This window comes from Giraffa tippelskirchi, chromosome 1 (assembly GCF_054371585.1).
Source record: "Giraffa tippelskirchi isolate mGirTip1 chromosome 1, T2T-mGirTip1v1.2.pri, whole genome shotgun sequence".
NCBI classification, from domain to species: domain Eukaryota; kingdom Metazoa; phylum Chordata; class Mammalia; order Artiodactyla; family Giraffidae; genus Giraffa; species Giraffa tippelskirchi.
Window position 1 is genome coordinate 108,125,912 of NC_137275.1, and position 25,494 is coordinate 108,151,405.

A 25,494-nucleotide genomic window follows, 5' to 3' on the forward strand; every position below is an offset into this window, starting at 1 on the left:
GGGTATGGAAGTAATAAACTTAGAAATGTAAGCAAAACAAAAGAAGAAGAACCAACCTCAGACCCAGCTGCCTGCAGACCACTTCTGCATCTGCATCATCCCACTGGTCGTCACAGACTGTCCCCCACTGACCGGCATGGTAGACCTCCACTCGGCCCTCACGCACACTGCTCCCCCCAGCAAGGCGCAGGATGGGGAACGCAGGGCCTGCGATATGAAATTAACAACAAATTAAACCTACACATTCATACTGAGCTATAGAAGATCAGGTATATTCTATTTCTTTGCCATTCTCAATCATAAAGTTATATTTAATAAGCCACTTCAGCAATATGGACATACCCACGCATGTCTAATATATTTTATGATAATCTCAACTGATTAAAATCCTCCAACTTGAATTACATTCATACAAATAGCTGTCAAGAGGAAGCAGTCTAAATTCACTTTTTCCCGAGGACCTCAGAAACCAGAAAAGACACACTCAAAACTGCAGTTATTGGAAATCCATTTGATTTTTATGGTATTGTGGGGGATAGCATTGATTTTTTATTTACAGTAACTTGAGAATTACCAACATGTAATTATTAAGAATGGCACTTATATCTATGACATACTTGCTTTCAGCATAGAAATATTTCTACATTTGTAGAGATCAAGTCAAAGTTAACATTATCACATTATAAGAAGCTGGTGGACATCACAGCCAGTACCTTCAAAAAACAATATTGAAGATTCATTTGTGTATGAATCAGTTCATCATTTGTGTATGAATCAATTCATTCTCTGTGAAGAATACCAGAGGCTTCCCCATGCAAATTCCTTATTATAGTCTACAATGCCCTTATCTAGCTTCATCAGTTTTTTAATTTTTCTCTCTTTTTCTTAGTCTAGAATTGAGGACACAGGGAACGCCTTTCCCTTTCACTCAAGTACTTCAGATACCCAGCTATGTAGAAGGCATGTAATAAATATTTGTTGACTGACTGGATTGGCAAACGATGACTAAAAGCCTAGAAAGAATATCCCAAACAACGAAAAATAACTATTGATATCCACTCCTTCAATTCTGTTTCTTAAACAGCTGTTAGGCAGAGAGGCACTGCACAAATGCTACCCTTAAGAAGTATATTGCCTCGGGATATGGACAACATGAGTACAGATGGGAGACCATTGAGAAGGCCCTGCAGGGGTTCAGATGCAAAAGGTGCTCGCCCACCCCCGGAGGAAATTAGGGAATCTCTTCTAAAGGAGCTGTAGCTGAGAGGGCCAAGATGATGGATGGGACTTCATAAGTTCTACATGGGGGATGTGCACTTCAGACAAAATGAACCGAATGAACACAAGCATAGAAACACAAAGCTGTATGTGTTTGGGAAACAGAACGGCCCTCTAATTTTTCTGGAATAAAGAATGTGAGATGGTCAAAGGTTCAGAACAGGCTGGGTCCCTATTAGGAAATTTAGTGTTATCTTTTGCCAAATACTCATCATTTATCCACATGAAATATGCTTCTAATTCCTCCACAGTATAAGCAGCTATCAATAAATGGTACTTGGACATTCATATTTATATTCAAATATCACACCAGAGAAGGGATTTAGATTAGCAAACATGTACATATACTCATACTCTGATATTTGTAACACAGTTTTCTTACATAAGTCAACTAGCACTTGTAATTTGGAAAAGGATAAAGGTAGGTTTAATAAACATAACTGTTCTCAACAGTATATAGCAGCTTCTTATAATTAATGACTGCAAGAAACCTAAATTTACATGTTACTATGTTTTTCTTTTAAGAAGCTTGGAAAATATAGAAACAAACCAATAGAAACAGCATAAATTTCTTAAACTATTATATCCTTCTCTGCTTCTCCTCTCCCCACCTCCATAGTAAGCTTGGAGAAAACAGAAAAAAAAAAAAAAATTTAAAAGGAAATTTAAAATTATCTACAACCTAGAAACATTATGGCATAATTACCTTACATTTTTTTAAACGTTGTGCTTTATTTTTAAATGTAGTTTTTACACTGGTTGTATAAGTATTTGTGAAAATATAGAGAAGCTCAAAGACAAAATTTAGTCACCATCTCACATCTTCCCAATAAATACACGCACAAAAAAAAAATCACTTGAAAGAAATTTCAGTGAAGTAGTTGACTCGTATTTAACTTATGGATAAATAAAACTCCCAGACATTTTCATTTATACTGATATTTCCTATGTCCAATACAAAGATACGATCTTCTACTTTGTAAGTGTTGGAAAAGTACTAAATGCCAAGATGCTAAATGTAAATTCCAAACTAAAAGAAAGTATTAATGTTAAAGGTCTGCTGCTGTGCCTTAAGATAGACTCAGTGTTTGCTGATTTGAGCTATTTGTTTTCATATTCTCATTTAATTTACCATAAAAGCATATTTTTTCATTCTCACTTCTAATTTATCTCAACCTTCGATATTTTATATATGCTTACATCAACCTTAAATTTATCTTTGCAGCCAGAGCATAAACAAGTGGATAGATTATAGAGAATGGAGAGCTTTTTTAAAAAAAGAGTAGACAGAGAGCCTGAAAAAAATATACTGACTTCCCATTGTTGTTAGAATTAAATGCAGGCTTTTAGAGTACTACAAACTGTATGTGTGTATAACTGAGTCATTTTGCTGTACACCAGAGACTGGCACAACACCGTAAATCAAATTAAAAATAAAATAAAGTACTATGAAACCCTGAAAAAAAAAAAGGATTGTTTTCAAAAATTTACTTACTTCACTACTTGAAAAATGTTAACATACTTTATCAGTTCAGTTGAACACAGAATACAAGCAATGTCTACAAAAAGCAGTGCACTGTTGAGCCCGATGCACAGCATCCCTGATGTAGCAATGTGTAAACATGTGTTTGCCACAAGTAGGATTACCAAGAGGTGGAGAGGCAAAGGAAGAAAAGGAAAAACTTACAAGACATAAAGACTTAGAATGCACCTTGCATCCACAAAAGGACTGTAGCTCTCCAAGCACACACTTGTGTGATATCTTGCACCATTTCCATTGGTTCTTCCAGTCAGTTCACAGGAATGACCCTAGCTTGGATCTTCCTATGTTTTGCAGAGGGAGTGTGTCAATTCCTTCCCTGATACTTGTACTCAATCAGAAACCATTGCCCTCGGCTGTCTGCTGGCATTCTAAGACCTGGGACATCTGATCACGCTACTATCGCCAAGAAAATCCAAAAAGGTGTGATAGCCACAGGTTGTGGTCACACGTTAAAACAATCACGGACCCCAGAAAACCCACCCACAATTGTGAAACTAAAAGCCTAGAAAGAATATCCCAAACAAGGAAAAATAACTAGCAAAGGGAGCTTCTCCCGCTGCTTCCGTTCACATGATCATACACACATCTGTATACCAAAACCACATACTAATCACCAATGCTGCAGATGGTGACTGCAGTCATAAAATTAAAAGATGCTTCCTCCTTGGAAGGAAAGTTATGACCAACCCAGGCAGCATATTAAAAAATAGCAACATTACTTTGCCAACAAAAGTCCATCTCGTCAAGGCTAAGGTTTATCCAGTAGTCATGTATGGATATGAGAGTTGGACTATAAAGAAAGCTGAGCGCCGAAGAATTGATGCTTTTGAACTGTGGTGTTGGAGAAGACTCTTGAGAGTCCCTTGGGCTGCAAGGAGATCCAACCAGTCCTTCCTAAAGGAGATCAGTCCTGGGTGTTCATTGGAAGGACTGATGTTGAAGCTGAAGGTCCAATCCTTTGGCCACCTGATGAGAAGAGCTGACTCATTTGAAAAGACCCTGATGCTGGGAAAGACTGAAGGCAGGACGAGAAGGGGACAACAGAGGATGAGATGGCTGGATGGCATCACTGAGTCAGTGGAGATGAGTTTGAGTAAACTCCGGGAGTTGGTGATGGACAGGGAAACCTGGCATGCTGCGGTCCATTGGATCGCGAACAGTCAGACACGACTGAGCGACTGAACTGAACTGAATGCCTAGGACATCATGCATAGGAGCCCTTATCCAAGGTAGCGATTTGTTTTATGGAATGTGCTATCTTCAAAGAATAACGCTAATAACTATGATTCTATTCTATTTTATAAAGTGAAAACATTTTATTATAGTTTCTGTATTTTATATTTGGTTTCAAGATGACTTTTAACTTGATTCCATCACAATTTTTCATTACCCAAATAAGTGTTTCATATACAGTATATAATAATCCTATAAACAAATTATATTAAAACAGAAAATATGTGAAGTGAGGTCAGGGCTTCTCAGGCGGTCCAGTGGTTAAGAGTTTGCCTTGCAATGCAGGGGACACCAGTTCAAACCCTGGTCTAGGAAGATCCCACATGCTAGGGGGCAGTTAGGTGCAAGCATCACATCTACTAAAGCCTGCATGATCTAGAGCCTGTGCTCCACAGCAAGAAAAGCCACCTCAATCAATGAGAAGCCCGTGCACTGCAACTAGAGAGTAGCCCCCACTTACTGCAACTAGAGAGAGCCCGTGCACAGCAGTCAAGACTCGGTGCAATCAAAAAATTTTTTAATTAAAAAAAAAAAACAACTGAGTTCAAATGGAAATCCGACTGTTACATGAATTCCTTTGAAGACTAATTAGATTGTTGATAGACTATGATGATTCAGACTCAGGTCTGTATTTCAACGCTTAGGAAAACATTCAACTAAGACATGTTTTTCATCTGGAATGCTGAAAACAGAATAAAAGTAAAGCGAGGGAATAAAAATTTTTTTTTTTCACCATGGGAAAAGCTACACAGGTCAGCAGCTGCCATCTTCTCAGAACATGCCCTGCCCTGCCAGATGTCCTTTTCACAAAGCAGTATATTTTCTTCATCTCCTCTGCAACGGACATTGCTCCAATAAACGGGAATAAGGCCCAGTTCAGAAAACGGGGTTTGTTTTGCGACTCCTTTTCCTCTGGAAGTACAATGCTCAAGGTTAGGTTTATCAAATGTAGGCTAACTTTTATCAAAGCACAAGGGTTTTAAAAAAATTGAAAAAGTCAAAAAAGGTGGATGTGGAAGAAAAAGACAAACATAATGGATTATGTAAATTTCAAGGAAATCAAAATATTAGATCAGAACAGGGTGATTATCTATGGCAATCTTTCTAATTAACCTTGAATAATGCTAGGCATGTGCCTTTATCTACAGCTGATTTTAGAAGAAAATGGGCAAATACTACAGACATAAAACAGGAGTCTGGATGGTTATATGGAAGAAGTGTGTCTGTCATGTGATCTAGTGGGACTTGGATTCTAGTCTGCACTCAGCTGCAAATTACTCTAACACGTCTCTAAGTCCTTCCTTCTGATACATGAAAGAAGTCTGGATGCTTGAAGATTCTTTCCTATTCCAATATTTTAGGCTGTCATTTTCAAAACAATTATTATTGCCACATCTAAGCAAGGTAATATCAAGAGAGGCAATCCATTCCCATTTTTAAAAAATTTATATATATATAATAGTATTTGCTAATGAACTTTTGAAATCAATTGAGAAAACTCATCTAGTCTACATACTTTTAACCTCTAATATGTACAAAGCTTAAATTAAATTTTTAAAAGATTAAATGCTTATCTGAATAACATGATGATCTCTAGAACTGTCTCCATGCTACAGCTTCCATTAACCCAACAATAAATATTTGGGGTGTATCTAAAATATGAATCTGTCTTGACAGCAATAAAGCCAGGTTGCTCTGCTCTTATTTGAAATTCTTTTTTATTAATGGACTACTAAGAGATGACAGAAGGAATCAGATCAGCTTATCTGAAGTTTATGTTTGCATAAAGATAGTTTACATTCTTTTATCAATCAAGGGAGGGAAGTCGCTCAGTCGTGTCCGACTCTTTGCGACCCCGTGGACTCTAGCCTACCAGGCTCCTTCGTCCATGGGATTCTCCAGGCAAGAATACTGGAGTGGTTTGCCATTTCCTTCTCCAGGGGATCTTCCCGACCCAGGGATCGAACCCAGGTCTCCCGCATTGGAGGCAGACGCTTTAACCTCTGAGCCACCAGGGAAGTCCCTTATCAATCAAGAGGATCTCTGTAATTCACATCTCCGCTACAGAGCTTGTTTTGTTTTAAAATTTTTTAGAAAATTTTATTGGCATATAGTTGATTTACAATGTTGTATCTGCTGTACAAAAAAGTGAATCAGTTATGCATATACACATATCCATTCTTTCTGCTGTACAAAAAAGTGAATCAGCTATGCATATACATATATCCATTCTTTTTTAGATTATTTTCCCATATAGGTCATCACAGAGCACTGAGTAGAGTTCCCTGTGCTATAAAATAGGTACTTATTAATTATTTATTTTATATATAGTAGTGTGTATATATCAATCCCAATCTCCCAATTTATCCCTCCCTACTGTCCCCCCTTAGTAATCATAAGATTGTTTTCTACATCTGTAATTCTATTTCTATTTTGTAAATAAGTTCATTTGTACCATTTTTGTTTTCTTATGTCAGTCTCATAGAAAATTTCATTCTTCCCTGCTTTTCAGGGATAATAAAAGCACAGGTAGAAAGGTCCATGAAGGAAGACACTGACATCAACCTACAAATTGTTACACCTTCAGGCTGTCAAAGAAAAAGCATCAAGCCAACATTCTTTGTGACTTGCCCAACCAGCCAAGGACTGTTTGCCAAACAAACCACTGGGGATAAAATCAGTAATTAACATGCTAACACCATAACTCTTTGTAGGCTCTCTCCTCTTGCTTTTATCCTGATTTATTTCAACCCTCATTGTAAAAAATTAGTGAGTTGTAGCTGAACTTAACTAATTGTTTAGTTAACTAACTTAACTAATCGTTGTTTAGTTGCTAAGTTGTGTCTGACTCTTTGCAATCCCATTTACTGTAGCCCGCCAGGTTCCTCTGTCCATGGGATTTCCCAGCAAGACAACCGGAGCAGGTTGCCACTTCCTTCTCTAGGGGCTCTTCCTGACCTAGAGATAGAACTTGCATCTCTTGCACTGGCAGGTGGATTCTTTACCGATAAGCCACCAAGGAAGCCTAATTAAGTATCGTTGTTGTTGTTCAGTCGCTCAGTCGTGTCCAATTCTTTGAGACCTTAAGGACTGCAGCACACCAGGCTTCCCTTTCCTTCACCATCTCCAGTAGCTTGCTCAAATTCATGTCCATTGAGTCGGTGATGCCATCCAACCATCTCATTATCCCCTTCTCCTTCTGCCTTCCATCTTTCCCAGAATCAGGGTCTTTTCCAATCAGTCAGCTCTTCACATCAGGTAGCCAAAGTACTGGAGCTTCAGCTTCAGCATCAGTCCTTCCAATGAATATTCAGGGTTGATTTCCTTTAGGATTGCCTGGTTTGATCTCCTTGAGTATAAGGGACTCTCAAGAGTATTCTCCAACACCACAGTTGGAAAGCATCAATTAAGTATTACATTAACCCTATTTGCTACTCTAATAGAATCAAAAGTCTGAATAAAACTTAAGCCTGCAAGGTTCGCCTGTACTAAATACTAATTTCCCACCTTCCGAGTGAGAAGACAGGAAACGGGCAAATTAAAATTCTTACTGATTTGACTGCACTTGACTAACCTTTTCATTTGTGTCATCACATTAGATATTACCACTCATTGATTATTAATCTAAAATATTTGCAAATAGAAAGCTTTTCTTTCAGGCCTTTTAACCTTTATTTTTTTCATAACAAGATATTTTCCAAGCTTTTTAAAGATCCTTGGTGATAAAGGTCAAGAAAAATATAGGGCATGTATACTTGGAAAAAATAAATGATACAGAAAAGCAGAACAATAACAACAACAAAAAAAAACCCATTAATTCCAAAATGGAAACTTCTGCTCCTGGGAAACCCCTTGAGACAAAGCATAAAGGTACTGGGCATGGTGGGAGTCAGTGTACACCAGTCCATTTTAAGGAGAGTGCCTAGGGTCAGGCTGAAAGCATGAGGAGAAGAGGGTGAGAGAGGATGAGATGGTTGGATGGCATCACTGACTCAATGGACATGAGTTTGAGTAACTCCGGGATTTGGGGATGGATAGGGAGGCCTAGTGTGCTGCAGTCCATGGAGTAGCAAAGAGTCGGACACGACTGAGTGACTGAACTGAACGGAACTGAGGGTGGTAGGAACGGCCAGCAACTTCTCAGGATGACAGGTGCTGCTGGGCTGAGGGAAATTGCCATCTCTTACAGAATCTCCTCAGTGCAGAAACCTATGTCCCAGGATATCACACCTTACTCAGCATGGGATGAAACTACAAATGAACTTCACCTCCTACACACACACATACAACAGGGGAATCTGTGGCTGGCTCAAGGTAAAAGCGAATGACAGCAACCACAGGCTGTAGAGGCTACTGGGAAAATAAAACTCTTAGGACCCAATTCTTTGTTTCCTGGCACTGAAGAATCCATTTGTTAGATCAAAGACCAAAAGATGCTTTTATTTTTGGACCATTCAGCTTCTGCCCATTTCCTAGTCAATTCAGTTCAGTTCAGTTGCTCAGTTCTGTCAAACTCTTTGCGAACCCACGAACCACAGCACGCCAGGCCTCCCTGTGCATCGCCAACTCCCAGAGTTTACTCAAACTCATGTCCATTGAGTCGGTGATGCCATCCAACCAACCTTCTCATCCTCTGTTGTCCCCTTCTCCTCCTGCCTTCAATCTTTCCCAGCATCAGAGTCTTTTCAAATGAGTCAGTTCTTCACATCAGGTGGCCAAAGTACTGGAGTTTCAGCTTCAGCATCAGTCCTTCCAATGAATATTCAGGACTGATTTTCTTTAGGTAGGACTGGTTGGATCTCCTTGCAGTCCAAGGGACTCCCAAGAGTCTTCTCCAACACCATAGTTCAAAAGCATCAATTCTTTGGCATTCAGCTTTCTTTAGAATCCAACTCTACATCCATACATGACTACTGGAAAAACCACAGCTTTGATGAGACAGACCTTTGTTGGCAAAGTAATGTCTCTGCTTTTTAACATGCTGTCTATATTGGTCATAAGTTTTCTTCCAAAGAGGAAGCATCTTTTAATTTCATGGCTGCAGTCGCCATCTGCAGTGATTTTGGAGACCGAAAAAATGAAGTCAGCCACTGTTTCCACTGTTTCCCCATCTATTTGCCATGAAGTGATGGGACCAGATGCCATGATCTTAGTTTTCTGAATGTTGAGTTTTAAAACAGCTTTTTCGCTTTCCTCTTTCACTTTCATTAAGAGGCTCTTTAGTTCTTCACTTTCTGCCATAAGGGTCGTGTCATCTGCGTATCTGAGGTTACTGATATTTCTCCCGGCAATCTTGATTCCAGCTTGTGCGTGATCCAGCCTAGCATTTCTCATGATGTACTCTGCATATAAGCAGAGGTGACAATATACAGCCTTGATGTACGCCTTTCCATATTTGGAACCAGTCTGTTGTTCCAGGTCCAGTTCTAACTGTTGCTTCCTGATCTGCATACAGGTTTCTCAAGAGGCAGGTCAGGTGGTCTGGTATTTCCATCTCTTTCAGAGTTTTCCACAGTTGATTGTGATCCTCACAGTCAATGGCTTTGGCATAATCAATAAAGCAGATGTTTTTCCGGAACTCTCTTGCTTTTTCGATGATCCAATGGATGTTGGCAATTTGATCTCTGGTTCTGCTGCCTTTGTTAAATCCAGCCTGAACATCTGGAAGTTCACGGTTGAAGCGTGGCTTGGAGAATTTTGAGCATTACTTTACTAGCATGTGAGATGAGTGCAACTGTGCGGTACTTTGAGCATTCGTTGGCATTGCCTTTCTTTGGGAGTGGAATAAAAACTAACCTTTTCCAGTCTTGTGGCCACTGCTGAGATTTTCAAATTTGCTGGCATATTGAATGCAGCAATTTCACAGCATCATCTTTCAGGATTTGAAATAGCTCAACTGGAATTCCATCACCTCCACTAACTTTGTTCGTAGTGATGCTTCCTAAGGCCCACTTGACTTCGCATTCCAGGATGTCTGGCTCTAGGTGAGTGATCACACCATCGTGATTATCTGGGTCATGAAGATCTTTTTTGTATAGTTCTTCAGTGTATTCTTGCCATGTCTTCTTAACATCTTCTGCTTCTGTTAGATCCATACCATTTATGTCCTTTATTGAGCCCATCTTTGCATGAAATGTTCCCTTGGTATCTCTAATTTTCTTGAAGAGATCTCTAGGCTTTCCCATTCTATTCTCCTTATTTCTTTGCACTGTTCACTGAGAAAGGCTTTCTTGTCGCTCTTGCTATTCTTTGAAACTCTGCATTCAAATGGGTATATCTTTCCTTTTCTCCTTTGCCTTTTGCTTCTCTTCTATTCACAGCTACTTGTAAGGCCTCCTCAGATAACCATTTTGCCTTTTTACATTTCTTTTCCTTGTGGATGGTCTTGATCACTGCCTCCTGTACAATGTCACGAACCTCCATCCACAGTTCTTCAGGCACTCTGTCTACAGATCTAATCCCTTCAATCTATTTCTCACTTCCAGTGTATAATCGTACAGGATTTGATTTAGGTCATACCTGAATGGTCTAGTGGTTTTCCCTACTTTCTTCAATTTAAGTCTGACTCTGGCAATAAGGAGTTCATGGTCTGAGCCATAGTCAGCTGCCGGTTTTGTTTTTGTTGACTGTATAGAGCTTCTCCATCTTTGGCTGCAGAGAATATAATCAATCTGATTTCAGTGTTGACCATCTGGTGATGTCCATGTGTAGTCTTCTCTCATGTTGTTGGAAGAGGGTGTTTGCTATGACCAGTGCATTCTCTTGGCACAAGTCTATTAGCCTTTGGCCTGCTTCATTCTGTACTCCAAGGTCAAATTTGCCTGTTACTCCAGGTATTTCTCGACTCCCTACTTTTGCATTCCAGTCCCCTATAATGAAAAGGACATCTTCTTTGGGTGTTAGCTCTAAAAGGTCTTGTAGGGCTTCAGAGAATCGTTCAACTTCAGCTTCTTCAGCATTACTGGTCAGGGCATAGACTTGGATTACTGTGATATTGAATGGTTTGCCTTGGAAATGAACAGAGATCATTCTGTCGTTTTTGAGATTGCATCCAAGTACTGCATTTTGGACTCTTTTGTTGACTATGAGGGCTACTCCGTTTCTTCTAAGGGATTCTTGTCCACAGTAGTAGATATAATGGTCATCTGAGTTAAATTCACCCATTCCAGTCCATTTTAGTTCGCTGATTCCTAGAATGTCGACGTTCACTCTTGCCATCTCCTGTTTGAACACTTAAAATTTGCCTTGATTCATGGACCTAACATTCCAGGTTCCTTTGCAATATTGCTCTTTACAGCATCAGACTTTACTTCCATCACCAGTCACATCCACAACTGGGTGGTGTTGTTGCTTTGGCTCCATCTCTTCATTCTCTCTGGAGTTATTTCTCCACTGATCTCCAGTAGTATATTGAGCACCTGGGGAGTTCATCTTTCAGTGTCATATTTTTTGCCTTTTCATATTGTTCATGGGGTTCTCAAGGCAAAAATACTGAAGTGGTTTGCCACTCCCTTCTCCAGTGGACCACGTTTTGTCAGAACTCTCCACCATGACCTATCTGTCTTGAGTGGCCCTACACGGCATGAGTCATAGTTTCAATGAATTAGACAAGACTGTGGTCCATGTGATCAGATTGGTTAGTTTTCTGTGATTGTGGTTTTCAGTCTGTCTGCCCTCTGATGGAGAAGGATAAGAGGTTATGGAAGCTTCCTGATGGGAGAGACTGACTGAGGGGGAAACTGGGTCTTGTTCTGATGGGCGGGGCCATGCTCAGTAAATCTTTAATCCAATTTTCTGTTGATGGGCGGGGCTGTGTTCCCTCCTTGCTGTTTACCTGAGGCCAAACTATCGTGGAGGTAATGAAGATAATGGTGACCTTCAAAAGGTCCCGTGCATGCACTGCTACACTCAGTGCCCCCAGCCCTGCAGCAGGCCACCACCGACCCATGCCTCCGCTGGAGACTCCTGGACACTCCCCGGCAAGTCTGGGTCAGTCTCTTGTGAGGTCACTGCTCCTTTCTCCTGGGTCCTGGTGCACACAAGGTTCTGTTTGTGCCCTCCCAGAGTCTATTTCCCAGTCCTGTGTAAGTTCTGGCAGCTCTATGGTGGGGTTAATGCCGACCTCCTCCAAAAGGGCTTATGCCATAGCCAGGTCTGCTACACCCAGAGCCCCTGCCCCAGCGGCAGGCCACTGCTGACCCTCACCTCCACAAGTGAGGCTCAAACATAGTTCTGCCTCAGTCTCTGTGGGGTCCCTGGGTCCTGGTGTGCACTTGGTTTGTTTGAGCCCTCTGAGCGTCTCTGGCAGGCATTTCCTAGTCAGCAGGGGTAGTAACAAGTGAAATGCATTTGTATGTAAAGGAACTCACTCCTTCCATTGGGGACCCTTTCTTTAAAAGTCTCCTGAGAGAAGTGAGTGAGGAACGTGAGAGAAGGAGAAGGAGGAGGTAACCTCTCCAAGGTAACAGCGGGGGGCCAGCACTCCCTTCAGGTATCAGCAGACAGATTCCGTCAAGGATGAACAAACTCACCCCAGCTGCAGCTGGTGACAAACAGCTGAAGCATCAGCGTCGTCCCAGTGGCTGCTACAAACGACGCCCCAGGCTCCATTCTCATACACTCCTACTGTGCCTTCAAAGGCGCTTTTGCCACCACGAAGCCGGACTGACCCTAAATGGAAAAGAATCCCCAGATCCTTGAATAGAACATAACCGTTTGAACACACTGAACATACTGAACGAGTCCTCGGGTAACATGCTGAGAGAGCCAGGCTTTCACTGTTCACAGCAAGTCCTTCTATCTTTAAAAGAGGATTTAGCAGGCACTTTTTTTTAAATTAACATCCTGATGTCAATGCTAAGGATACTTTCTTTCTTTATCCAGGCAAACAGAAGTCCAAAGGGAAAAAGTGGAAGACTGTGACTAATGGCAGATACTGCATCCCACATGTTTGATTACATCACATAGGAAGTTCTTATCACTTATGTATCACTTTCCATCTTCACGAGACATCACAGATTTTAAAAAAAGAAAAACAGAAACAAATACAATGCTGTTTATAAGTTACCTGTTATTGGCTGTTGTATCTTCCTTCTATCTGTTCTTCCACTAAAGAAGAATAAAATGTTTTTCCCCTTTTAGCCTCTACCAGTAGTTGTGAGAAGTCTAAAGACAATGTCTAAAATTTCAGAAAGGTGTTAAGTGTCAGAAATACTGTCTAATGTTAGTCTTAGGGAAACTGCCCCTAGGGAGACTGGTGTGGTGTAACTGAATGGCCCTTGAACTTCACTTCTCTTTACATATCATCCCCACTCAGCTGCTCCACAGTCCATAATTTGAGTCATTCTTCTCAGTCTTAAAAGAGTCAAAATTTAAATTAGAGCATCCCTGGGAAGATACTATTTTAAGTCTTATCCCTTAACTGTGGATCAAAGTGGTTACTAGGCTTACTGTGGTGATTATTTCATAACATATGCAAATTGCAATCACTATGCAGTACATCTGAAACCAACATAATAGCGTATATCAAATATATTTCAAGTTTTTTTTAAGTGTGCATCAAAGGACTACATTTCTCTTCTCACTGGCATTTATTCTTAGAGTCGGTCCTGAGGCTGCAGTTGAGACATGTGCAGAGGTAGAAGCAAACTCAGACAACTTAAAAATTTCATAAAAGTCTGTGAAAAGTCACTTAAGATGACCTTTGTTTCATAGGTAAAAGAAGTTAAGAAATTAAATTTTATTAAAAATTTCTGGCACATTTTACATATTTCAAAGTAATCTATGGCTTTATAATTATTTTTCAAAAATAATAGATTCTAAATCATCCATTCATTTCATTTGCATTAGCCTAGTCATCTATCACTATTATTTTCCACCCAATCATCCTTTAAAAATATAACTATTTAAGAAACACATATCCTATCTCTCATGATAAATACAAAGTGTCATTTAATTTAAACAAGAGGCAAGAACAAATGGAGACAAAGTTGCACTGCCAAATCCTGATTACTCAGGAGAGAAGGTGAGCGTGCATCATTCATATGGCAGATAATCTAAAACTGATTCATATATATTCTAACTTTCTTTAATTCAGACCAAGCAAGAGGAAGCCCTGTCTAGCTCAGTGAAAATGTTAGGGGGAAACACCAACTGAAACCGCTCACCCTGGCCAGGCACCACAGTAACCATCTCATGATTTATTTTATGACAGGAGGTCCTGGTAAAGAACATGAAACTAACAAGCCACCACCAACCAGAAGAATTTGGGAAAGCTCCAAAGGAGACACCAATCCCTATGTCCTACCAACTTCCCAGAATCCTCCTCGCTGGAATCCATCTTGACTGAGCAATGCCTGGACCAACAGGAAGGACCTGAGTCAGAATGACTGGCCAGAGACAACCCGGAAACTAATCTCATCACCATAGGTCCCAAGACTGTGAGCCATGGGGCAGAGCAGTTCTCCTGGGTTTCCTTACAGTACTGCTCTCCACCCAGGCGCCCCTTTACCAATAAAATCTCTTGCTTTGTCAGCACATGTGCCTCCTCAGATAATTCCTTTCTCACTGTCAGACAAGAGCCTACTCTTGGGCCTTAGAAGAGGTCCCCCTTTCTACAACAAAAAGTGTGAGCTGTAGAATATTTTTAAAGAAATATGTCCAAAGAGTTTAACTGAACTTTAATGATTTCTTATAATCACAAAATGTCTTCTATAGAGACCCACATAATACTAATATCATGCACAGTAAAAATGTCTTTTGATTTTTTTCAAATCAAAGAATTCATTTGTTCACCTCAAACACATGTTATTTGAAATGATGTTTAATCCGAAAGTGAAAGTCACTCAGTCGTGTCCAACTCTTTGTGGCCCCATGACTATACAGTCCATGGAATTATCCAGGCCAGAATACTGGAGTGGGTAGCCGTCTCCTTCTCCAGGGGGATCATCTCAACCCAGGGAGCGAACTCAGGTCTCCCACATTGCAGGCGGATTCTTTACCAGCTGAGCCACCAGAGAAACCGTTTAATCTATTATCTGTTTATTAATTCACCACCACCACAAATACCACCGCCATCAAATTCTTCATGTCAAAGGGTTGGACAGAAGTTCTAGTAATGAAAACAAACTGGAACTCTACTCATGCATGTTAAATAATCACAATAAAATGTAAAATATTGCCCAAATCACTAAAAAGCTTTCAAAGAAGAAATGATGCAGGCATATTATCTAAATGATTAAGGCACCTATCTACAAATGAGGAGGAGAAAACTCTGCATAATGTGTAACTGTTACCATAACATCATTATAACAAAAATGATAGCACTGGGAATAATTTCCAGGTCAATTATCAGTTCTACCATCATTTCTCACATGCACCAAACATGCTGTGAAAACCTGGATTTGTTTATCTGTATTTGTTATATGGCAAGAAATGTGGAGTGCTCATCCAATTTTCCTTTAACAAATGGATACAAATATTTGCAATTCTGGAAAGGCAGTTTGCATGTCAATGACTAGCGAATTCTCTGGAAGAATCCATTCTCAACACCAACATCCCCAAAACACACACCTGCCTAGCAGTGCCCCTCCACATAGTTTATCCTTTCCTTACGCCATAAAAATTTCCAAAATATCTGAGTAATCATCTACCTTGAACTCAGTGAGTATTTCTTACTGGTATGTAATTCTATGAGGTTTACACTTCTAATAATTTTTTGAAAGAACTTTAAAAAAAAAATATCAGCACGATAATATGCCTAAGATAAGAAAAGCATGAACACACAATTCATACTACATACATTTGAGACAGGAGGTAGTTTTTGTTTGGTTTTGGTTTTACTTCGTTCTTGCTTCACTTAGCTCTCTTAGAATGCTTAAGACGGTAGAACTGTAATTGGTTTCCCTTAATTTATGGATGAGGAAGCTACGGAGCCAACCAACTGAGCAGTTGCAGAGCCATGACAAACTGCCTCCCAGATTCCCTCCCTTGCTACCAGTCCCTTGCCTCCAAACCTGAGCAAAGACTTGGGATGCAATAAGCACTTTTCAATAGTTCAGGTACCACTTTATGCATTCTGCCATGTTGGCATTCACCAGGATGGTGAAATACTACAACAAATCTACCAAACATTACATGGGGATACACTAGCCAGGCAGATCCATAAGACAGTCTTAAGAGTTTCTCTATACTACAGAACACAAGAGAAGTGGCTTTCTGGTGATCTATATTTGAGGCTAATCCTCCAGTGGAGGCTGATTTGTCCCATGGGCTGTACAAATTTCTAGGACTGTACAAATTTCTAGGACTATACATTTGCACAAATTTATAGATACGCAATTACAAGAGGAAATTAAAAAAAAAAAACCAGAGAGAGAGAGGATAAAACAATAAAGCAATCCACAAAGGCCAGAGCCTGGTAAACTCATTTTTATTACTATCTTACTAACAATAAAATTCTTCAGACAAATTCTAGACCAGATTCTTTGGTAAATATTGCTCCGTTGTCACAGCCTCTTATTACCAAAAATTGATCTGTCTTCCTTGGTTCATACTTTCCTACTTCTGCCCAGCACTTTGCGATGTTCCTCGTAGTCTCAGCTCATGTCTCTCAGCAACACCTCAGTGAATCCAGGGTTGCATGGTCTTAAAGTCTCTCATGTGCCAATTTGATGGAAAAATATTCTATTCTAAATATTCCTATTTTTTAAAAAGTGTTAATAACAATAATCTAAAATTTGAAGTCTCAGACAGAGGTTTTAGATCAACTATAGTAGTCATTACTAATTTACAGACTAAACCAGTAATAGAAAAAAGTCTGGAACTATAAAGCTATGCATGATGGCATGTCATGGAGAGGAGCCCCTAGAGTTCATGAAAAGAATTATTGCAAAAAAACAAAGAAAACTGTCAGTCGTACCAGCCTGTTGGTATAAACAACTACTTAAAGGCAAAATGTGCCAATACACAACAATGGTCAGAATTCTACTACCTTAATTCTCTGCCAAAAATGTTGAACTTGGGGTAGGATGGAGTGGGAGGTGGGAAGGAGGTTCAAAAAGAAGGGGACATACATATACCTCTGGCTGATTCATGTTGACATATGGCAGAAACCAACACAATATTGTAAAGCAATTATCCTCCAATTAAAAATGAGTACATTTTTAAAAGATGTTGAAATCACTGTCATTTTAGTTTACTACTATTTTTTATTATGTAAACACATCTCCAGTTTTTATAAAGGAAAAGGAACATAAAAGATTTTTGTTACAGAAATTTGCTTTATGGATAACTTAGCTACAAAAAAAAAAAAAAATAGGGATTCCTAAAACAAAGAGACATTCCAGAGGGGTTCTCTTCTGCCATGTTATCAGTCTCACTCAATACAAGGTAATCTAGAGAAAGAGAGTTAACTAGATTAAAATTCTCTTCACAAGTTTCATCGGTTCTCAAGGCTATTGCAGTGGGCTGAATTCTTTTTTTTTTTTTTTTAATAAATTTATTTATTTTAGTTGGGGGCCAATTACTTTACAATATTGTAATAGTCCTTGCCATACATTGACATGAATCAGCCATGGGTTCACATGTGTTCCCCCTCCTGGACCCCCCACCCACCTCCCTCCCCATCCCATCCCTCCGGGTCATCCCATTGCCCCGGCCCCGAGCCCTTGTCTCATGCATCGAACATGGAATGGTGTTCTGTTTCACATATGATAATATACATGTTTCAATGCTATTCTCCCAGAACGTCCCACCCTCACCTTCTCCCTCAGAGTCCATAAAATTGTTCTATGCATCTGTGTCTCTTATTCTGTCTCGCATACAGGGTTATCGTTGAAAGATGGTGATGGGCTGAATTCTTTTCCCCCCAAAATATGCTTAAGCATTGACCTCCGGTGCCTATGAATGTGTGAATTTATTTGGAAATAGGGTCTTTGCAGAGGATCAAGATAAATGAGATCATTAGGGTGGGCTCCAATCCAGTATGACTATGATCTCATAAAAAGGAGAGATTTGGACAGACACCCATAGGGAGAATGCCATCCGGAGGTTGCAGTTACATTTCCACAAGCCAAGGAACTATCAGAAGCTAGGAGAGAGCCCTGGACCAGATCCTTTCCTACTGTCTTGAGAGGAAGTATGGCTCTGCTGACACTGATCTTGGACTTCCAGTCCCCAGAACTGTGAAATAGCAAGTTTCTTTATTTAAGCCACTCAGTCTGTGTACTCATTACAGCAGCTCTAGCAAACTAATAGACCCATTCTGGTATTATCTCTCCATGGACAGCTGGCAAAACCATCCATACTTCAAGAAGACCTAAAAGAAATATCAGGAAAGGAACCAAACATGTCAGTTATCTTTGTTCTCTAAATCCAGCTCATTTCAAAATTAGTGAAATGAAAAGGTATGCCTATTTAGTTAACTCCTTAAAATATACTTATACAATAGCACTCACTCATGTGACAGAAAAAACAGCAAAAACAAAGATCCATCCCAGTATTCTGAACAGAATTAAAAATAAATATTTCTGAAATCTTGTAAAAATCACAGTTTGATAAATGAGGAATAGAAAATTAATGTTATCGCCCGAATCCTTTCTCATCCATTACTGAACTTCACAGAGGCACAAAATACTTAATTTTAGTCAGCTCTATTGTTCTGGTGGAACCAGAAATTCATGCTGGTGACATCAAGCTATTATTCAGATCTTTGACAAAAAGTATACTTAAAGCTGAAAGTGATGTAGAAATTTCAGTTTATGAACTATTAAAAAAACAGAACAAAAGTCCATTACATATTGGACAATTTAGTACACATATTTGACAATAAATTAAATATAATCTTATGCCTTCTACTAAAGGCAAAATTGGAAAAATATATTAAGTGATCATTTTCTGTCTTAATTATAAAACATACACCAAATAATCACATTGCCTAAAAACAACTGAATAGAGAATTAGTTAGTTGAATTTTTCAAGTACAGTTGGGGAGGCTACATTAATTTTTATGTTTTGTTTTTTTTCCTACAGCTTATTTGATAGTATTCAGGTATTCTATTTTGCCGGGAGAATATCAATAACCTCAGATATGTAGATGACACCACCCTTATGGCAGAAAGGGAAGAAGAACTAAAGAGCCTCTTGATGAAAGTGAAAGAGGAGAGTGAAAAAGTTGGCTTAAAGCTCAATGTTCAGAAAACTAAGATCATGGCATCTGGTTCCATCACTTCATGGCAAATAGATTGGGGAAACAGTGGAAACAGTGTCAGACTTTATTTTTTTGGGCTCCAAAATCACTGCTGATGGTGATTGCAGCCATGAAATTAAAAGACGCTTACTCCTTGGAAGGAAGGTTATGGCCAACCTTGATAGCATATTTAAAAGCAGAGACATTACTTTGCCAACAAAGGTCCGTCTAGTCAAGGCTATGGTTTTTCCAGTGGTCATGTATGGATGTGAGAGTTGGATGGTGAAGAAAGCTGAGCGCCAAAGAACTGATGCTTTTGAACTGTGGTGTTGGAGAAGACTCTTGAGAGTCCCTTGGACTGCAAGGAGATCTAATCACTCCATCCTAAAGGAGATCAATCCTGGGTGTTCATTGGAAGGACTGATGTTGAAGCTGAAACTCCAATACTTTGGCCACCTCATGCGAAGAGTTGACTCACTGGAAAAGACCCTAATGCTGGGAAGGATTGGGGGCGGGAGGAGAAGGGGACAACAGAGGATGAGATGGTTGGATGGCATCACTGACTCGATGGACATGGGTTTGGGTAAACTCCAGGAGCTGGTGATGGACAGAGAGGCCTGGCGTGCTGCGATTCATGGGGTCGCAAAGAGTCGGACACGACTGAGCGACTGAACTGAACTGAATTCTATTTTGTCAATGATTACACTTACCCATAACTGAAATCACTTTAGCATTGTGAAATAATAGATTTTACTCAAATCATGCCATGTCAAAATGAAATCATCTTTTAACATAGGAAGCATCCCCTTAAATATCCAACTGAACTATACTCACCCCCATTAGTCCTCATCTATAATTCATATTAATTGTTCATTTATTATTTATGTAGATACCTTTCATACTGAGAAAAATATGAACTTGTCAGGTTCAAAATGAAAGCATATCTTTTGAATAAGCAATTCTACCCATTTACATTGGGCTTACATAAATCTATAAGCCCATCCGGGAGATGGTGAGGGACAGGGAAGCCTGGAGTGCTGCAGTCCAGGGGGTCGCAAAGAGCCGGATACGACTGAGTGACTGAACACCACCACCACCAATTATTCATGCATTTAAAACATTATACAATATAATGCAAAAGAATAAGACAATATATGCATTTAAATAACTTTAGCAGAAAATTTTACAAATTGTGTTTATACTGTTCAGTAGCTAAGTCCACACATAAACACATAGTGTGGGTATTAACATTTTATTGTACAACTCTAAGTGATGAAATTAAACTACACTTAATAGTAAGTTTATCTGTCTCCCAGCGTACATATCACAGGAAAGGTAATAAAAAATGCCTAGTATTATTTTGACATTTCAACCAGAGAGTGGGCATCCTTAACCAGAGGACTTAGGTGATTTCTTATTCATCTTTGTAAGTTCTGTTCCTGGGCTTCTCTGGTGGCTAAGCAGTGAAGAATTCGCCTGCCAATGCAGGAGGCACGGGTTCGATCCCTGGGTCGGGATGAGCCCCTGGAGAAGGAAATGGCAACCTACTTCAGTATTCTTGCCTGGAAAATTCCATGGACAGAGGAGCCTAGCGGGCTACAGTCCATGGGGCTGCAAGAGTCAGACACAACTTGTCAAAAAACAACACCTACACCTTACAACAACAACAAACAAAAAAGAAGCAACTAATCTTAGGAAACATCTTGCTAAGAAATGCACAAAATAAACAGGAAAAGTGCAGATGCTCCCAGACACAGCTCAAAGACTGGCGGCAGCCGGATGCTGATATACTGAGTGCAGTTCCTGGAGAAGGCGCTTGGGGGCAGCACTCTCGCTGCTGAGGGGGGTGTGCGCCGCCGCTATAATGTTCAGTTGCTAAGTCGTGTTCAGCTCTGCTACAACAGGGACTGCAGCAGGCCAGGCTCCTCTGTCCTCCGCTATCGCCCTGAGTTTATAACGGCCCCCAGCAAAACAAACACTGAGAGCACTTGTAAATTTTCACCATTTTTCATAAAAGTGAAAATTGGATTTCCTTTGGTTAGCGAAAACAAGTACTGATGTAGGTCTTTCTTAAAAGTGAAGCGGCATAAAGCAAACTTTCAAAAAGTGGGGGATACCTGTATAAGGATTGTATGGTCAGGCCATCCCAGATGGCCGTCCCCTTGCTCTCAGTACATCCCTCTGTTCCATCAGTCCCTGCGTTACACCCTACTCAGGTGACTGACCTTCCCTCTTAATCATAGAGCCTAATCAGTCAACTCCTACATACCTGCCCCAACTCCAGCTAGGGACTGTGTGAATTCTTAGAACAGAGCATCTCCACTATGACAGCTTATCAAAGGGGTGGTGAGAGGTGTGCTCCTCTGCTGGTTTCCCTGGTAACCAGTGAGCCAACCTGACAAGTCAATTTCCTCTATAACTGGTAACCTCCCTCTCCACCTCCCAGCCCCAGCTCTCACCTCTATTCCTCCTACCTCACACCCCCTACACACACACACACACACACACACACACACACACACACACACAGCAAAGACTACTGCCATGTCCTGCTCACCGCCTGCCACACCTGGTGAGATGCTGCTTCAGGAGCTGGCTGCAGACATGTAAGGCCCCCGCATCCATTAAACCATGGACGTAGGAGGCTGGGCAGGCACCAGGGCTTGCAAGTTTGTGGTGTGCAGCCCAAGAGGACAAACCTCAGTCACATTTTTTGACAGACTCTGTTGGTTCTCTTGAATAACTACCTGCTTCTCCCTGCCAGGCGAGGCCCCACGTGTTCAGAGGTCAATCCTGACTAATACAGGCAAAGCATGGTAACTGCATTTTCCTTCCCAGAGAGTGCCAGGAAGGTCTGAGCAATGAAACACAGGAGAGAATCTGTGCAGAAGTTCTGGGAAGGTCTCCTTGCTCTTTCAATGGGACATACATAAAGAGGATACCCTATCTTGCTTCTTCAAGTTATTCTATCTCAATATGAAATCTGGAATAACCATCAGTCTAAGGATAAAACCACACTTTGAAAATAATAGAATCAAGAGAGTAGCAGAGAGATAGAGATGTACTATGTTGGAGCCCGACTTCTTGTAATATGAACAACAAACCTCCTTATTTATTCAGTCATTTTGAATTAGGTTTTCTATTCTTTGCCATCAAAATTGCGTGAACTGATCCAAGCCACATTCATATCCAAGTTCATAATCATCACCTGTTTTCCTTCCCAAACTTCACAGCCATCTTTATTTTCAGTTAGTAAAAACATATATACATTTTGTTCCAATCTTTTCCCTTCAACCTTATCATGAGCATTTTTCCATCTTCTATAGACAATCTTCACAATTATCACTTAGGAGCTGCACCACACACTGACTCTTTGAGACCCTATGGACTGTAGCCTGCCATGTTCCTCTATCCATGGGATTCTCCAGGCAAGAATACTGGAGTGGGTTGCCATGCCCTCCTCAGAGGATCTTCCCGACCCAGGGATTGAACCCACGTCTCTTATGTCTCCTGCACTGGCAGGTGGGTTCTTTACCATTAGTGCCACCTGGGAAGCCCTTAGGACCTGCACAGTATACATCAAATAAAGGGATCTCTGAATAATACATTATTGCTGCGCACTTAGGTTTGCCTTCACAGTTAAAAAACCAATTACTTTTACAAAGGTTACCTTCACACACACACACACACACACACACACACTGCATAAATATAAATATATGACTATATATGCTTCATAAATATATCCATATTTATATATGAATAAATATATATATTTAATAAATATATATGCAGTAAGAGAGTGTGTGTATGTGTGTCTGTGTACAGTGTGTGTCCAGGATAATCACTCATAAAAGGCAATAGTAACTGAACATCTAATTTTCTTCTTAAAATTTTTTTCACATTACTGAAGAGTCTGATAATGCCTCCAAATCAAAAGTATTTTATATCTGCCTTAGCCTGAAAAGGAGATTGAGCTCAATATCTAAAATCCAGCCAGGAAATGTATCAAATCTGTTGTTGCTAATAAATGATTTTAGCATCTGCTACATAGAATCAAGATGCAGCATTAAAAAAATTTAAAAAGGGACAGCTTTCAGCCAACTTTTTAATTAACCTTCACTTCAAACACCAGATGGACTTCAAAGAATACAGCCTGTAAACAGCAGCATTTATCCCACAAGACCACTATCTCTATTTGAATCAGATTTGGGTGAACAGATTAGCAGGACATGACAAAAAGTCAGATCTATGAATCATTCTTTCTGGTAAAATCTCAGTTATTAGAGCACTATTGATTCTTCTATCTATTTTACCTATCAGTCACTTAAGGTTGAGTTCCACTCAGCTGCTTGTAACAAAGAGGAGTTCCCAGCACAGTGCAAGCAAGTTGCCCCACCTGAGGGGCCAACCTGAGACTAGAGAAGGGATTTCCCTTTCCAGTCAGGAAGTCGTAAATTACTGGGGCTCCCCAGGTAGCACAGTGGTAAAGACTCTGACTTTCAAGCACTGCAGAAGGAAATGGCAACCCACTCCAGTGTTCTTGCCCGGAGAGTCCCAGGGATGGGGGAGCCTGGTGGGCTGCCGTCTATGGGATCGCACAGAGTCGGACACAATTGAAGCGACTCAGCAGCAGCAGCAGCAGCCAATGCAGAAGACACAAGAGATGGGGGTTCGATCTAGACGATTCCTTGGAGGCGGAAATGGCAACCCGCTCCAAGTATTCGGGCCTGAAAAATTCCATGGACAGAGGAGCCTGGTGGGCTACAGTCCACGGGGTCACCGAGAGACAGATCCAACTGAGCGACTGAGCACATTCCTGGAGGTCATCAGTCACCTGTTAATTCTTCCTGTAGAAATGTCAAAACTAACCTGGCTCACATTCAGTTAATAAATCATATTCTGGTGAGCTAAGTTGGTATTACCCCACACTGGTCAAATAACAAGTGTGGTACCATTTTCTAAAACCACACAAAAAGTTACCATAGGCCTGCCGTATGTGCATGCATGCTAAGTTGTTTCTCCTTGCGATCCTACTGCCTGTAGCCCGCCAGGCTCCGCTGTCCATGGGATTCTCCAGGCAAGGATACTGGAGTGGGTTGCCATGCCCTCCTCCAAGGGCATCCTGACCCAGGGATCCAACCCAGGGATTGAACCTGCATCTCTTATGTCTCCTGCATTGGCAGGAGGGTTCTTTACCACTAGTGTCACCTAAATCTAGTAGGATTAAGTCACAGAATGGCAGATTCAGCTGACGTGACCACCCACCGCTACACAGCTTAGGTGGGTTCTGATGCCCTCCCCTGGTTTTCCCTGACTGTGGCAATGAGTTTTCAGTTTCCAAATGACCTTGACTGCTCATTAGAAATGCACATTCCTCAGCCAGATTCCGGAGATTACTTAAACAGGGTCTCAAGGCTAGAGCCCAGGTATCTGTATTTTAATAAGCCCCCCCAACCACCACCCCCGTGCCATGATTCTAATGCTTATTGTAAGAACTAACTCTCCAGGCTGATTCAGGGTATTCCAATCCCCCAACGATTCTTTTATCACTGATTTGCAAGTTTCACACACCCAGGGCCCAGGCATAATCTTCCTTGTTCTGAGACATTTGAGCCATTGGAGTGTCCACGCCCTGCCCCACTCACCTGAGATCCCCCTGCCACCCCTTCAACTAGGTTTCAATCAACTTTCCACCTTGGAGACACCAGCTTCCTCATTTGTCTCCACGCAGCCAGGTACATGAAAATCTAGCCTCCAGTACATTTTTCAAAGGAGGGATTCCGTTACAATTAATCTTCTTTCCTTTTGTTCAAGCTATTTTTTGTTTAAAAAAGAAAGAGAATGAAAACCCTGGATATTTTCAAGCCATAAGAGACTGGAAATCACATGCATTGGGCCAAACATAGCTTCCTTTCTCTTTCCTTTTAAACTAGTCTTTAAGCTACAAAAATAGAATCATTAGGCTTTTCTACAGGCTTCCCAGGTGGCTCAGTGGTAAAGAATCCACCAGCAATGCAGGGGACACAGGAAATTCGAGTTCGTTCCCTGGGTGGGGAAGATCCCCTGGAGGAGGAAATGGCAACCACCTCCAGTCAGTATTCTTGCCTGGAGAATCCCACTGACTGAGGAGCCTGGCAGGCTACAGTCCATGAGGTCAAAAAGAGTTGGACACAATTGAGCAATTGAGCACACAGACTTTCTACACGTTTATATAATTAAAGAGGAAAATGAGCTATGGAGTGAAATGTGC

General features: G+C 40.7%; 3 protein-coding genes across 9 annotated transcripts in view; 2 read left to right on the forward strand and 1 right to left on the reverse strand.

Annotated features, from left to right (window-relative positions):
• Positions 1-14,590, forward strand: part of LOC145506683 (uncharacterized) — an 82,350-nt gene extending 67,760 nt beyond the window's left edge. For 3 of the 5 annotated variants that reach the window (XR_014054188.1, XM_081491950.1, XM_081491939.1), the window contains one exon: positions 14,268-14,590. The gene's annotated coding sequence lies outside the window, so the exon portion shown is untranslated. Of the gene's footprint in view, positions 1-1,084; positions 1,208-14,267 lie in introns of all 5 variants that reach the window. The other 2 variants (XR_014054190.1, XM_081491943.1) reach the window with 1 other exon arrangement.
• LOC145506617 (uncharacterized) overlaps positions 1-25,494 on the forward strand; it is a 150,076-nt gene that overhangs the window by 81,053 nt on the left and 43,529 nt on the right. Inside the window, exon 2 of one of the 3 annotated variants that reach the window (XR_014054084.1) lies at positions 12,938-13,292. The exons of the other annotated variants lie outside the window; for them this stretch is intronic. The gene's annotated coding sequence lies outside the window, so the exon portion shown is untranslated. Of the gene's footprint in view, positions 1-12,937; positions 13,293-25,494 lie in introns of those variants that run through there. 3 annotated transcript variants of the gene reach the window in all.
• Positions 1-25,494, reverse strand: part of LOC145505938 (neurotrypsin-like) — a 74,870-nt gene that overhangs the window by 46,165 nt on the left and 3,211 nt on the right. The window contains 3 exon segments of the mRNA XM_081489309.1: positions 57-207; positions 4,788-4,966; positions 12,586-12,724. Coding sequence (XP_081345435.1) covers positions 57-207; positions 4,788-4,966; positions 12,586-12,724 — 469 coding nt within the window.